The following is a 14,888-nucleotide window of genomic DNA, read 5'->3' as shown; positions in this document are numbered from 1 at the left end:
AACTTTGGTGAACTCAAAATCGCATCACGCAATTATGTGAGATTATTCGAAAATCAAAACATGATCTCTCTGTACAGAAGTTTAAAATATTGACCAATCGCTTGCTTTTTTTAAATTTTCTAATAATCTTGTTTAATCCTGCCCCTTTTCGCAGAGTTGTATGGCAGAAATCTGCATGCTCAATCTCTAGTTTGACCGCAGCATTACTAGGTATAGAAAGATCCGTGCAGGTGTGTGGAGGCAAGTCGGAGCTAAAATCTGCAGGACACTGGTCCTCCAGGACTAAGTTTGGTCACCACAGCACTAAATGAAAACCATATGAATGAAAACCATAAATGACTATCAAATAATACTTAACATCATGTTGATTTCTAGCTTTTATTGATGTGTGTTTGTGTATTTTGTAGTTAATGGAATATTAAGCTTCAATTTTTCCCAACTGAGGAGAAACCATCAGCAAAAACCCAACCGTCCGTCAGTCAAGCTGGAGGTGTGTCTGCTAAGCCACGCCCACTCCCAATAACCACGCCCACCCACCCTTCCCCCTTGAGGGTCGTTTACATGTTTTTTCGCACATGGACCAGAGAGTTCAAGCATTTTGCTAAAGTTCATCACCAAAACCCGCGGGCCATTCGCATACAGTATATGGACATTATTAAAAGGAGTGTATTTTTAACATTTGATTTTCTCTTTCTTTTTTTAAGCTGTTTTGGTATGCATTTTAAATGTATAGATATGTAAAGAGAATCACCTTTCCCCCCCAAGTCTGTACTGTATTTTTATGTCTATTTATGTGTGTGCAATATATCAACTTTTGAAAGATAAGAATGTTAATATTGAGCTTGCTATTGTTCTGGTGATGTACATATGTCGTGATCGTTCAGATAAAAAAACGATAAAATAAAAATCTTAAAAAAAAAAAAAAAAAAAGAAACTTTAAGAAACTTTTAAAAATATGTACTTTAAATTCTGGCTTACAGCAAAATTGAAAACTTTAGTAACTGCCGTCAAAAAGCTTTGTTTATATTCGCTAGCTTATACAATGTTTGGCTCTTACTTGGTTTAACTTGATTTAAGAGAACTGCAGAATACTAATATGGACTGTATGTTTACCTTTATGTCATAGAATATGAGAAGAAAAAAACAACAACACACAGATATCAAAGAGAATGTAGCAAATACGATACATCAAACTGACAAGCATTGGGTAATGCATGGAGGACTATTTTCTGAATGACCATGCTGGGAGTTTTTTCTTTCTGCTCTTGTTTATGTTGTGTAATTCATGGTTTCCTTATCAAAGTTTTATTTCTATCGATATCAAGGCTCTGATACGGTAATGATGATAGCGATTTTCATCATTACGACCCGACATATCTATAAGTATCACCCTACTTTCAGATCTATGTAGCTTAATTTTCCTATATTGAGTGGCTGTGAAAATATTATCCTTTGACTTTATATCATGGCTGTATGAGAAAACGAAATATAAGTAGCTTATGAGAAACTACATGTATCATTTTCACGCATATTTGTGCTTTTGATTTCTCCCGACATAATTTTCGTCTATGGCAAGAAGAGCGAAAGCGAACGAGTCTGAATTTCAAGCATGCACACTGCCCCTAGTGGCGACATTGTGTCTGTGCGCCACTTAATTGGAAGATGATGTCATAGAGAGCGATGTCGGAATGGAACGGTCTTCCTTGAGGAAAAACCTCACCACCACTGGACTATGCCAACACCGTACTTTCCGTTTCTCCATGTTCCTTTTTCTCTTCTTAAAGACATTTCCTCTGCTGATACTTACAGAACCTCAACGCCAATATGAGGATGTGAACTTCATAATTTGTTGCCATGGTGGCGCTAGCAAATCAACATATTTAATGAAAAATACAATAAAGGTGTGATATGTACTGTACGTTTCTTGTCATGTGTCAGCTTTCTATCAACACTTACAGTAAACGCCAAATAATGGAGCGTAAATTTACCACTAGCTGCTAGATTAGCCTATTAGAGTGTAAGGTAGGTTAGTTTATCCCAAAATAAAAACTGTTTAATTAATAGCTCATCTTCATGTAATTTTCATCTCTTCAGAACACATTTTGTCATGCAATTTCAATCATGCTTGCTTGACATATAGGTCCACTCTTGCATTTCACACACGTGTTCCATTTATTCATTCAGAAAGGCTCTCAAAGCATGCGTCCGTGACCGAAATGTGACCTCCGGTGGACAGTAGCAGACTACGAAATGAGATGCAGATTCAGAGTTCCACTTGAGGCTATTAATTAGCAAATAATACAAACATTAGGAACTAGGGTTGGGCGATGTGGAACAATTTGGCATTGTACGATGTCTAATGTGAAACATCCCGATGGACAATGGCATCGTCGTCATAGACGGAAGCAAATTACTTATTTATTAATAATTCATTCTTTCAAAACAAATACATTTTTTGTAGCCTACCGTTTCAACTACCAACAGGTCATACGTGACGAGATTTGCAGTGATGAGCAATTTGGCTGTTCGCACCAGATGAAACACGACAGACATTTAAACAGTCATTCAGAAGCACAGAATATGGACTCACTCACAAAGTGGTAAGGTTTATAATCTATTTATTACATATTAATCCTCTTTAACATTATTAAATTTACATGCTGATTCACTGATATGTGTTAATCTGGCAACCTGCGCTTGCTTTTGTTTTGATCCAGGAGTGCAATACCTAGTTTAACCACTGGGCGCCAAACTTACATACTGCACCTGATTATTCCTGCACTTCAAGCAGGTTTTAAATATCTGTTTTACAGAACAACACATACAAATTTACCTTGGTTTTACTACAGTATTAATTTACCTTGGATTTAACCCAAACCCTACCCCTTACAGTGACGTCACCAGCTTTATTGAGTGCATTGCGTCAGACTGCATCACTGAAATATGCTATCAGTTTACATATCCAAGCTAGATCTAAATACTATTGCGGACTTTGGGATTAATTAAAATTTGTATTACCAGAGTTTGTGGTTATCATGGTTTAACTTACATGGTTTTTGGTGTCATTTGTTGACATGGTTGTGTCACGTGCCTTTTGAAGTTTGGAATGAACATGATTCCTCCAGATTTCGGAGCTTCTTTTTTCGAAAGGAAATAATTTAAACCTCTTCACTCCGATTCTCCGAATAATTTGGGTTTACCTCTTCAGGGAACAGCTTCTTAAATGAGTAAGTAGAATTTGATTAAAAAATATTTGCCTCACGCAGACGAACTTGGGTTTGGAACGACATGAAGGTGAGGGTAAAGATGGTTGTAAAGCGACTGGTGTAAAATACGTGAGTGATTTTATGTGACGGTTGTATTCATGTTTATGAAGATTTGTACATTAGGCTACCCTATATTTTAGTTGAAGTATACACCTGATGACTCGTGTTTCTAATCAAAAACCTTGCCAAAATGTTATTCCATTCACTTTCATTGACAAAAATATCATTTTTCGTTTGTAGCTTTTGCTTGACTACTTTAACTTTTACAATACTAACCCTTAGCAAAAATACTATATTAAAAACTAGTATTTTTAACCACACTATTGTAAATACCTGAATTAATCTGTTGAGATAATTCTATATATGATATGGTAAGATGCACATTATAGTTATAGCACATTATATATTTTACAGTCTATGATTATAGTATGTTACAATACACAATTGTTTACCCCTCGTAAAAACTGAAGTATACTTCAATATTATTATCAGTTTACAAGATCAGGATAGCTAATTCTACATTCTGCTGTAGCATTCATTAACAAGTTGTAAAATAATTATAATATTTTCAGTATAACACACACTATAGTATTTACTATACAATACTATATTATTTTTTGTCTGGTACATTTTTCTGCCTAGACTCTTAATTTTGACTGTCCCTTCACTTAAATATAATTTGAATAGTTTGTACTCACCTGGTTTGCTCCACTTATTCTTCATTCTTCCATTACAAACTTTACTAAGTAGATGAGCTACAGTATATTGCTTACATGTTAGGCTACTTACATCGTTAACAGAATGTCCGAATAGGACCATGAAAATAAAGTGTAACCGAAAAAAAATAATAATAATAACCATGACACAAAGTTTATGACACTTATACACTTTTATTCTTGTTCAGCCATTACACACACTGCAGCCAATGGTATAGTGTTTAAATGTCTTTTTTAAAAGTCATATAGTAAACTAATACATGCCTTTATGGATAGATATTTATATACTATATATATTTATATGCATATTCTTATCTCCACAGACATAGAATGCGGATTCAGTAAATCAAACGTGGGCCAGTCACAGTGAAAGTAGTAGAAGTGTTTAACTTAATGACATTGCTCTGGTTAGAGGATGACTTTTAATGCTGTTCCAGGACCAGTTTCCCAAAGCAAAATTATTATAAGAGCGAGAGGGTAAACAGCAGAGCTGGCCTCAGATCAGCACCAAAAAAAAATAAAAATCCACAACCTCTGCTAACACAGCTGTATTAACAAAAACACTAAAGTAATTTGAACATCACATGGCACACTCTTTCATAGCCGTCTCAACAGAAGCCAACTGTGATTTGGTGAATCCTAAATAATATTAATCAATTTAACCCGGCTGCACTTGTTAACACAGATAAAGTATATAAATAAAATACATCAAAATAAAGGATTCTGTTAAAAAAAAAACGCGCACACACATCCTTAATGCTCACTTCCCAAATCAATAACATATTCAAATCATTCAAATACCTCAGAGCAAGATTCCTTGCAGCATACTGATAGCAATATGTACAAAACAAAAATAATATACTTATTTTAAGATCACATTTCTGTTTTCACACTCACTCAAACACGTTTAAAATAGAATTATGTTTAACTGATCATTTGATTTTGATTCCATCTTTGCTTCCTGAGTCCCTCTTAAAATACTCGCCAAAATTACGGCAAAAGTAACTTGAAAACCGAGGTGTGTGTTTTATTACAAACAAAGCTGCACTGAAATGTTTAAACTCTAGAGATGATGTCGATGAAGACTAGAATCGCTACAGATCAAAGACACAAGAAGAGTGAGACAAAAAAGACAGATAAATGACAGTCGTCTAACCATAGAAAGTATTTTTTTCCAATACAGCAAGTGACTGCGGCTAGCTAAGCATGCCTGCTAATATCCTTTTAGAGGTGACTAATGTGATCTACTGTCGTTTTAAAAATGCATATTATATACTCTCCATGGACAGAACACACAGACACACGATACCCCAACAGCTGATAAAGAAGGCAAGAAGTTTTCAAACATCTCAACCGTTGAGATCAAAAGAGCGTGGCATGATGTGGCGATATAATGCAATGATATTCAATAGTCGTGATAGGCAGTGCAGTACAGGTTCTGTTAGTTCAAGCTTAAATGTTCAAAGTATTTTTTTTGTATTTTTTTAATAAAAACATTTTGGTTATTGTGATTTATTTTCGGTGTTCATCATTTAAATAACCGAGGGATTTAAAAAGCAAAGGAAAGGCAAGAATACCCTTTGGTCACTATGAAAGACGGAAACAACACTTGTGGGAGAGTTAGGATCGATAAAATAGTCTTAAACCGGGGCAAACGTCCAGTTTGACTGTACAGGAAGACTGGAAGTGGCAGGAGTGAAGTGCACTCTGGGATTGCATGAGCGTGGTGCATAGGAGTGGTTAGGACAGGCTCAAAGAGAGGAGCGATGGAGGTCGGGAGAGGAAAATGAAGTGGGAAACCATCGCACCCTTTAATAAACTCACACTTCCTCCCTCTCCTCCTCTCAGTCGTTTTGGGCACAGTAACGGTGAATGAGGTGATGGAGGTGATGCTGTAGGTTGTCATGGGGCTCAGACCGATCGTCTATCTGCTCCACACACACCCGCTTCTGTCCCCCAGCATCCCTCACTGCTGATCTCCTGTGGGTTCTAGATTTCTGCATCCTCGTCCTGTGAAAGAAAAATCGGTCTCTTGTAATACCAGAGAAGGATATATGAAAGCATATCAGTTGCAAAATTAGTTATGAAATGTAATATGCAGAATGGTGGTGCAATATGTAACATGGCATAGTATATTTAAATAAAAAAACAGGTTAAATGATTGTTTAGTTAACCAGCTAATTTTCAAATGGCTCCTTTCCAGAGAGTGTTACAGTACGGTACAGTACAGGTCGGTATGGGTCACCTTTAGCAAGCTTGCATTTCCACTGCCAAAAGGGTACCAATGGCAATTTGTCATGGTAGGTACTCTTTGCAAAGGGTAACCAAAAAGTGGTACTATACAGTAGAGCTGCACGATTCTGGCTAAAATAAGAATCAATTAAAATAAAATCATGATTTTCTCACGATTCTGTAGATGTAAAATAAAGCTTAATATGAAATTATTGTTTTTTTCTCAAACATATGGTAAAACAACAATATTAATATTATGTGTAGGTCTACTGGTTTCTATAAATAATTCTATTCTACTTATAATAATTCTGATGTTGAATTATGTTTGAGATATAGGCCTATGCTTGCAATCTGTCATTGAGAACATTATTAGACCATTTAATTCACTGGTAAAATCAACATTATATAGGCTAGAGTTGTTATACTGACACTGTAAACATTTATTTTCATGCACAACTGTGTGTTCGCTATGAAAGAAAAAACATTAAATCCTTGTCGCAATCATAACTCTAAAATGCGATGATTATGTAAATGATGTGCACGCTTTCGGTTTCATTTTCACTGCTCAGTGCTGTTCATACTTCATGCGCGGATTTCAAACGATCACTCTGTGCCACAAATTGAATATTATTTACAACTTTATTACCTGTTACACACAGTATATGCAGGTTCTGTTCATTAAAATAGATGCGCGCACGCACAGTCAGCAGCTCACATCACGTGTGATTTCACGGCCGCGAATACAGCATAATATGAAGACAAAAATGACATTTTTAGGTGAATTATACCTTGTAAATACAGTATGCAACTCTTTTAACATCATTTGGAGGAGTCCATGACGCTGAGTAATGTATGTGAGACAATGAAAAGACTCGTGCGAACTTTGCTTCTCTCCTGAACTTGAAAATATGATTGGCAGAATCGTAGAAATGCTGGATTAAGATTGTCTAGGGCAGGGGTGTCCAAACTCGGTCCTGGAGGGCCGGTGTCCTGCATAGTTAAGCTCCAACTTCCTTTAACACACCTGCCTGGAGCTTTCTAGTATACCTAGAAACAGCTTGATTAGCTAGTTTAGGTGTGTTTAATTGGGGTTGGAACAAAAATATGCAGGACACCGGCCCTCCAGGACCGAGTTTGGGAAGCCCTGGTCTAGGGGGTCAAATCGAGATTGCAATTTTTTTCTATTAATTGTGCACCTCTACTATACGGTTTGCTTTTTGGTGCCTTTTGACAATGGAAACGGCCATAAAAGCATACCGAATCGAACCGTACTGTATTGTACCACTCAGTGGAAACTTCCACTCAACATATGTTATAATGTATTCATTGAAAATGAAAATGGAAATTGTGCTATATCTTTGGCTTAGAATGTATTTTGATTTAAACGCTGAAACTTGCTGCAAACAGCCCACCGTGTATTGATTAATCCTAATATTTCAAATAATATTGAAATTATAATTTTGCTACGCTGCAAAAAATGCTTTTCTTACTTTGATTTTTTTTGTCTTCTTTCTAGTTCAAATATCTAAAAATTATTAAATCAAAAAGCATTTTCTAGGCAAGCAAAACATATTGAAAAACAAGATTATTTTGCTTATTCCACTGGCAGATTATTTTGCTTGTTTTAAGGAAAAACGCTTAAAAAATGTAGCTATTTGGACTAGAAACAAGACAAAAAATCTAAGTAAGAACTTAATTTTTTGCAGTGTACCATTTCTGCTTTTATGTCACACACATCAAATAAATGAGGGTATTCCATTTTCTGTGTAATTTAGCAAAAATAACATTTGTATGTAATTTATATATTAAAACAATGGTTGCAAATGGCAAACCTAAATGATATAGTTTGACTTTCTTTTTTTCCACCAAACTTTGCACATTTGTCATAGAGAATGCACATATAAAAAAAGAAATATGTTGTCATTTTACAAATTTCATTGCCGTTTTCATATTACATTTCAAAATTAAATTTGCTACTGATATGCCTCAATAATGATGGACAGAGAGAGAATGTTGTTAGAGGGAAATACAGCATAAAGACATGCTTTGTTAATAAATATGCACACATTAATGTCAAGTATAACAACTCTACACTAATAAGACGACCACTGCAAAATCATCACATCACCTGCATTATTATTGAAAAGTGCATTTAATTAGCCAATTGTTACTAAAATGAATGCTGTTTTTTCTGAATGAAAAATGCATCAGTTTACATGTAATTATAATATTGCTGTAATAATTAGAAGTGTCTCTTTTGTACCAATTTAGCTTATTAGAATTTTTATTGAAGTCTTAACATTGGTGTATTGGCATTCACAGGGTTAACATTAACATACTGTATACAGGGTGATTCAAAAAGAGTACCACAACTTTCAGGTTGGTGTCACTTGAGTGTCTGGCAGGGGTCATATTAAACATCTACTCTATGAACTTGAGAAAAACTCTTCACTATGTTAAGTACTCTTCACATTGATTAATTACCCAAGGTTCCATCATGTTTCTTTGATTAAATAACATGATGGACAACATACTTGATGTGTAACAACATACTTTACATGTCAATTAGCACATAATAGCTGCACATACAACGCTGTGTAGTGAAATACCCCTACATACACTTGTCAATTTGTATATTAACATTTGCTACTTCAGTTTAAAAATATATTCCCTGTTTTTGTCCTGTCTCTGTAATTCTGTTGTAGAAGCTCTGTCATGAAAACAAATTCCTTGTATGTGTGAACATACCTGACAATAAAGCTCTTTCTAATTCTGATACATATTTTTAAAGTTGTGGTATTCTTTTTGAATCACCCACTATTATATATAATATGCAATAACATTTCTGAATATCAATATTTTAACTACTTGCAGCCTGGATGTGCATAAGATACTTTCAAGTAAACTAAATGTAGATTAAATACATTTTCCACCCTTCTCATTCTTCCCCCCTCACACACATTTTCACACTAATATGCACATAAACACCATGCCTGTCTCTCAAACCTCCTGATCACAGATCCATCAGGCTGCAGTATTTCCTGCTCTACAACTCGAGGGATCTGCACCTTCCTAAAACCTCCAAAGTAGTTTAGAGCCTAAGGGAATGAGGCATATACCACATTAACAATAAAGGAACCCTGGAAATAAAAAGGCAAACTTCATGGAGAAACTATGGGTGTGATGGACTGTACAGCAGAATAAGTGCATCTGGAAAGTATATATAGCGCTTCATTTTTACCACATTTTTTATGTTACAGCCTGATTCCAAAATTAATTAAACACAATACCCTGTGATGACAATGTGAAAGTTTTGAATTTTTTTAATTGTTGCAAATTTATTAAAAATAAAAACCTGAAAAATAACATGTACATAAGTATTCACAGCCTTTGCTCAATACTTTGTTGATGCACCTTTGGCACCAGTTACAGCCTCAAGTCTTTTTTTAAATTTAATGCCTCAATCTTGGCACACCTGTCTTTGGGAAATCCTCTTTGCAGTACCTCTTAAGCTCTATCGGGTTAGATGGGAAGTGACAGTGTACAACCATTTTCAGTTCTTTCCAGAGATGTTCAATAGGATTTAGGTCTGGGCTCTGGCTGGGCCACTCAAGGACATTCACTGAGTTGTTGTGAAGCCACTCAATTCATATGTTGGCTGTGTGCTTTTGGTCATTGTCCTATTGAAAGATGAACCGTCGCCCCAGTCTGAGGTCAAGAGCACTCTGAAGCAGGTTTTCATTCAGGATGTCTCTGTACATTGCTGCATTCATCTTTTCCTCTATGCTGACTAGTCTTCCAGTTCCTGCTGCTGAAAAACATCCCTACAGCAGGATGCTGCCACAACCATATTTCACTGTAGGGTATTGCCTGGTGATGAGCGGTGGCTGGTTTCCTCCAAACGTAACGCCTGGGATTCACTCCAAAGAGTTCAATTTTAGTCCCATCAGACAAGAGAATTTTGTTTCTTGTGGTCTAAGAGTCCTTCAGATGCTTATTGGCAAATTCCAGGCAGGCCACTCTACCATACAGGCCTGATTGGTGGATTGCTGCACGGATGGTTGTCCTTCTGTAAGGTTCTCCTCTCTCTACAGAAGAACACTGGAGCTCAGACAGAGTGACCATCAGGTTATTGATCACCTCCCTGACTAAGGCCTTTCTCCCCTGATCACCCAGCTTAGATGGCCGGCCAGCTCTAGGAAGAGTCCTGGTGGTTCCAAACATCTTTCACTTACGGATGATGGAGGCCACTGTGCTTATTGGAGCTTTCAGAGCAGCAGACATTTTTCTGTTTCTTGTGCCCTTGAGACAATCCCGCCTCAGAGGTCTACAGACAATTCCTTTGTCTTCATGCTTGGTTTGTGCTTTGACATGCACTATCAACCCTGGAACCGTATATTGACAGGTGTATGCCTTTTCATATCATGTCCAATCAACTGAATTTACCACTCCATTTAAGCTACTAAAACATCTTAAGAATGATCAGTGGAAACAGAATGTACCTGAGCTCAATTTAGAGCTTCACGGCAAAGGTAGTGAATACTGATGTTCATGTGATTTTTTTTTTTTTCTTCAGGTTTTTTTCGCATGTCGAGATGTTCATGATATGTGTGTGTGCTGGCGCTCACGGGCACACGCAAAGCTTGAAGGTAAACAAACAACGGATTATCATAAACATTTTATCGATAATTATTTACACAGTTAGCATTAAGAAGGAACATAGAAACGTTATCTGACTAACATCTAGCAGCTAAACGTGCCTGGAAAAATATTCAAAGGCTTTTATTCTCATAAACCGCGCGCACGTGAATGCGTCTGACTGTTCTAATTGGCTAAAGCAGACGTCTCACGTCAGCACGTTCTAGACGTGGACGCGCTCTTTCCGGCTATCTTCCTTCTGCATTCACACAGCGCAGCATTCCGGCAAATTGCCGGTAATGTTACAACTTCTCTTTCCGGAAAATAGCCAGAATGAATTTACCGGTATTTTCAAAAAGGGCCTGTTCACACATACAACCTTTCCGGAAAATTGCCGGTAATTTTCCGGAAAGGTCTGTATGTGTGAAAGGGGTTATTGTCTTTATAGGGTATTATGTGTAGAATTTAGAGGAAATAAATGAATTTAATCCATTTTAGAATAAGGCTGTAACAAAAAATGTGGAAAAAGTGAAGCGCTATAAATACTTTCCGGATGCAGTGTACCTTAAACTCCCATGATACCATATTACTACTGTAAAATTAATTCATAGTACTACTTAAATCATATAAATGATATATTAATATTATACTTAATTTATAGTAATTCATATTCCTACTTTGTAATAGTATCTAATATTAAAACAAAAAAAAAGGAAAATCACTGTCTATTTCTAAGACAGAATGCTGTAATATTTTATTTTTAATAGTTTGATCAAATCTCACATATGGAACATCATAACATCTAAAAAATGTTATCCCTATCACAGTTTGCTGATTACATAACATAACATAAGCCAACTTTTTGGTTTATTTAAAAAAACATAATTGCAGCCGGATTCTCCCTAAATAACTACAAATCTTCCAACAACTTTGTAGTAAAGCCGTAAGTAACAGCTGCTGTGTTTGGCAGCTCACCTGGGTGAAGTCATCCCGAGCAGAGGGCAAGTCTCTGGCAAGGAATGGATTCCCCTCATGCTTTTCCAACTGTTCTCCATGTACCACTGTTGTCTGGACCATCTGTCTGACTTCTTGACCAGCGGCAGACTCCCCCCTTGAAGCCGAAATGCTGTCTTTCTCATGGAAAGTCACCTGAAGTTAAACAAGATACACATCTTTAATTGATCAAAACTGTTGAAATGCCAACATTTTCATTGCTTAAGTAAGTACATGACATTGAAACAAATTGGCTTATTTTGATTACTGTACATATCGTTGTGTTAGGGTGGCATGGTGGCTCAGTGATTAGCACTGCCACCTCACACAGCAAGAAGGTTGCCGTTTCGAGTCCCAGCTGGGCCAGTTGGCATGTTCTTTCTGTGTTTGTGTGTTTTTTTTCGGTGTGTTTGCTCTGCTTTCCCCCACAGTCCAAAGATATGTGCCATGGGTGAATTCTATTAACTAAATTGGTCATAGTGTATGAGTGTGTGAGTGAGTGTGTAAGGTTGTTTTCTAGTACTGGGCTACGGCTGGAAGGGCATCCGCTGTGTAAAACATATGCTGGAATAGTTGCTGGTTCTTTACACTGTGTTGACATTTAAAATGTAGACTAAGCCAAAGGAAAATAATGAATGAATAAATAATTGTTTTAGGCCACTGCAAAATTACACACCTCTGTTTCATGTCCTTCGCTCTTCAGTACTGTCCTCTTCATTACTTTGGAGTAACTGTCCCCTGGAGCCACATGGACAGGCTGCTGAGCAGAGCCCTCCACCCTCAACTGCTCTGTCTCCACCCCATCAGAGGACACACATCGTCTAATCACCTTCCTGGTCACCTGAGCAGGTAAAAAAAAAAGTAAGGTTAACACATGTGATTGGACATGCTTTTTTTGATAAATTGATATTGTATGTAGGCAAATGGATAAGCTGATGGAAAAATGTATGGATTAAATTGAATACATATGGGCAGTTTAAAGAATAGATGAAATGATGATTCGATAAAATGGTATGTAGACGGATGGATTAAAGGGTAAATAAATGTAAGAATAGCTGGAGAGATAAAATGATTTACAGGTAGATGTATGGAGAGATAGATGTGTAGACATTAGATTGAAGGTTATATGGATGGATGTGCTGACAGATTAATGGTTGGATGAGTGGATGAACTACTCTAAAGAGTGAATGGATGGATGAAAGGAAGGATAAGTTAAAGTTAGGTAAATGGGTGGATTTAGGGATGGATGGATGAGTAAACAGATTAAAGGTGGATAAATGGAAAAACTAAAGGAGGGGTAATGGATAGATGGATGGACTGAATGATGGATCGATGATAAAACAGATGAATGTAAATGTTAAAGGATTGACATATTTGATTGATGGTGGAGGGTGTAAAATATGTAAATACACAGTCAAGCCCGAAGCTATTCTTTCTCTAGGGTAAGAATAACTTTGGACTTGACTATATATAAAAATACCCAGTAAACCCTGAAATTATTACAACCCCTCGGGACTGTATGTGTTCTGCATATCTTGAATCTTTACCTTCTGCACAACCAATGGAGAAATTAACCAGTAGATGAATGGATAGGCTAGATGTAAGGGTTGATGGATTAAAGAATAGGTAAATTGGTTGACTAAAGGATGGATGGATGTATGGTTAGACTGAAGGATAGATTGATTGAAAGATGGTTGAATATATGATTAAAAGGTAAGTGGATGTAATGAATGGAAGATAGATTAATGAACTAAGTGAAGTTTCACAAACTAATTTTGAGGGAAGCACATGATATGATTAATAGCGGCTGGTCTCTCATCTGTAATCCTTAGTAAGCCAACCGGATCATTCCAAACTCACTATAAATAGCCTGACTAACATTACTCCCTCAACCGTTTTTTTGAAGAACCCCCTATCCACCCCATCTCCCCCTTTCCTCCTTTACCAGGGGGATCTCTTCAGAGCTACCTGATCTCATACCCTTTTACATGCTCATTGACCAGGCGGGAGCCCTGGGCTCAATTGTCTCTGAGAAAGCATACCAAACCTGCTATCATTATCAAGCAATATCTAAGTTTGAACTCTTGAAACGATGGCTGGATGACAGGTCAGATGAATGTAAGGGTTAAAGGATGGACACATTTGATGTATGGTGGAAGGTTAAAATGTAAACACGTGTTTTGCATATCTTAGATGTTTACCTTCTTTACAACCAAGTTGCCTTGAGCATCTGTGTATTGCTCTTCTGTTACTGACTGTGGAGAAATATCTGGAACATCATCACCCTGTGCAAGAAACCAGACAAACAATCAGTACATGTCATGCCCCTTAAAGCAGTGTTCTCCACAAGAGGAAACAGCTGCCCTGGCTTGGGTAAAGGTTAGGGTTAGCAAAAAATAAATAATTCAAATAATTTTGAAAAAATTCGTCCAGTCTTATAAGAATAACAATTCATGTAAAAGTTGTGCATTTTGTAATTTTCAAGGGACATCAACTTCAGAAATATAGTGTCGGGGAGTAAGGCTCCAAGTTTAAAATGGACAACTTTTACTAATAATTGAGAAGCAGGCAGGTTAAGTCACAGCTGAAAATGCAGGATTGTTAAATTGTGTGAGTTTCCAAATAAAATGTACAATTATATTAAAAAATTATCACACAAAACGTTCAGTAGGTTACTCTGTCAATATTTCCGCCCATGGATGCACACCAAGTGTAACCAAGAAACAACAGCTTTCACACTTAACCTCCACAACGGAGCAAGCTACAGATATACCTGAATAATTACTCTCCTTCGCACTATTCTGGTGGTCAGCACATCCTCATCAGAGCTATCCGACAGCACACCTAATGCATCCTCAATCTCCTGACCAGGAGATTTAACAATATGTATGAAAAAACATGCAAGAACTGTATGATTGAAATGTGCATAAAAATAGAAAAGAATCAATGTTTAGATAAAAACATTTTATAAATGAATGTAATGTTGCCCTGCCTTTAAAAACATTAACATTACTACAATTTGTAATATATCATCAATATCAAT

The 14,888-nt window shown here is 36.6% G+C and overlaps 2 protein-coding genes across 73 annotated transcripts in view; one reads left to right on the top strand and one right to left on the bottom strand.

Moving 5' to 3' along the window:
- camk2d2 (calcium/calmodulin-dependent protein kinase (CaM kinase) II delta 2) overlaps window positions 1-1,918 on the top strand; it is a 75,530-nt gene extending 73,612 nt beyond the window's left edge. For 20 of the 23 annotated variants that reach the window (XR_015475704.1, XR_015475707.1, XR_015475701.1 and 17 more), the window contains one exon: window positions 408-1,918. Coding sequence is in view for 16 of the 23 variants with exons in the window: in XM_087235540.1 (XP_087091666.1) it covers window positions 408-411 (4 nt within the window). In the remaining 7 variants the exon portion in view is untranslated. 23 annotated transcript variants of the gene reach the window in all.
- Window positions 1,919-4,136: 2,218 nt separating this feature from the next.
- Window positions 4,137-14,888, bottom strand: part of ank2a (ankyrin 2a, neuronal) — a 131,158-nt gene continuing 120,406 nt past the window's right edge. For 20 of the 50 annotated variants that reach the window (XM_087236832.1, XM_087236837.1, XM_087236842.1 and 17 more), the window contains 4 exons: window positions 14,047-14,130; window positions 12,522-12,686; window positions 11,828-12,001; window positions 4,137-5,992 (listed from right to left, as the gene is read on the bottom strand). In XM_087236832.1, coding sequence (XP_087092958.1) covers window positions 5,972-5,992; window positions 11,828-12,001; window positions 12,522-12,686; window positions 14,047-14,130 — 444 coding nt within the window. In that variant the 3' untranslated portion in view covers window positions 4,137-5,971. Of the gene's footprint in view, window positions 5,993-9,220; window positions 9,313-11,827; window positions 12,002-12,521; window positions 12,687-14,046; window positions 14,131-14,618; window positions 14,709-14,888 lie in introns of all 50 variants that reach the window. The other 30 variants (XM_087236796.1, XM_087236802.1, XM_087236816.1 and 27 more) reach the window with 4 other exon arrangements.

This window comes from Danio rerio, chromosome 1 (assembly GCF_052040795.2).
Source record: "Danio rerio strain M-AB ecotype USA chromosome 1, GRCz13ab, whole genome shotgun sequence".
Taxonomy (NCBI): Eukaryota; Metazoa; Chordata; class Actinopteri; order Cypriniformes; family Danionidae; genus Danio; species Danio rerio.
This window is presented reverse-complemented; position numbering and strand designations above follow the sequence as displayed.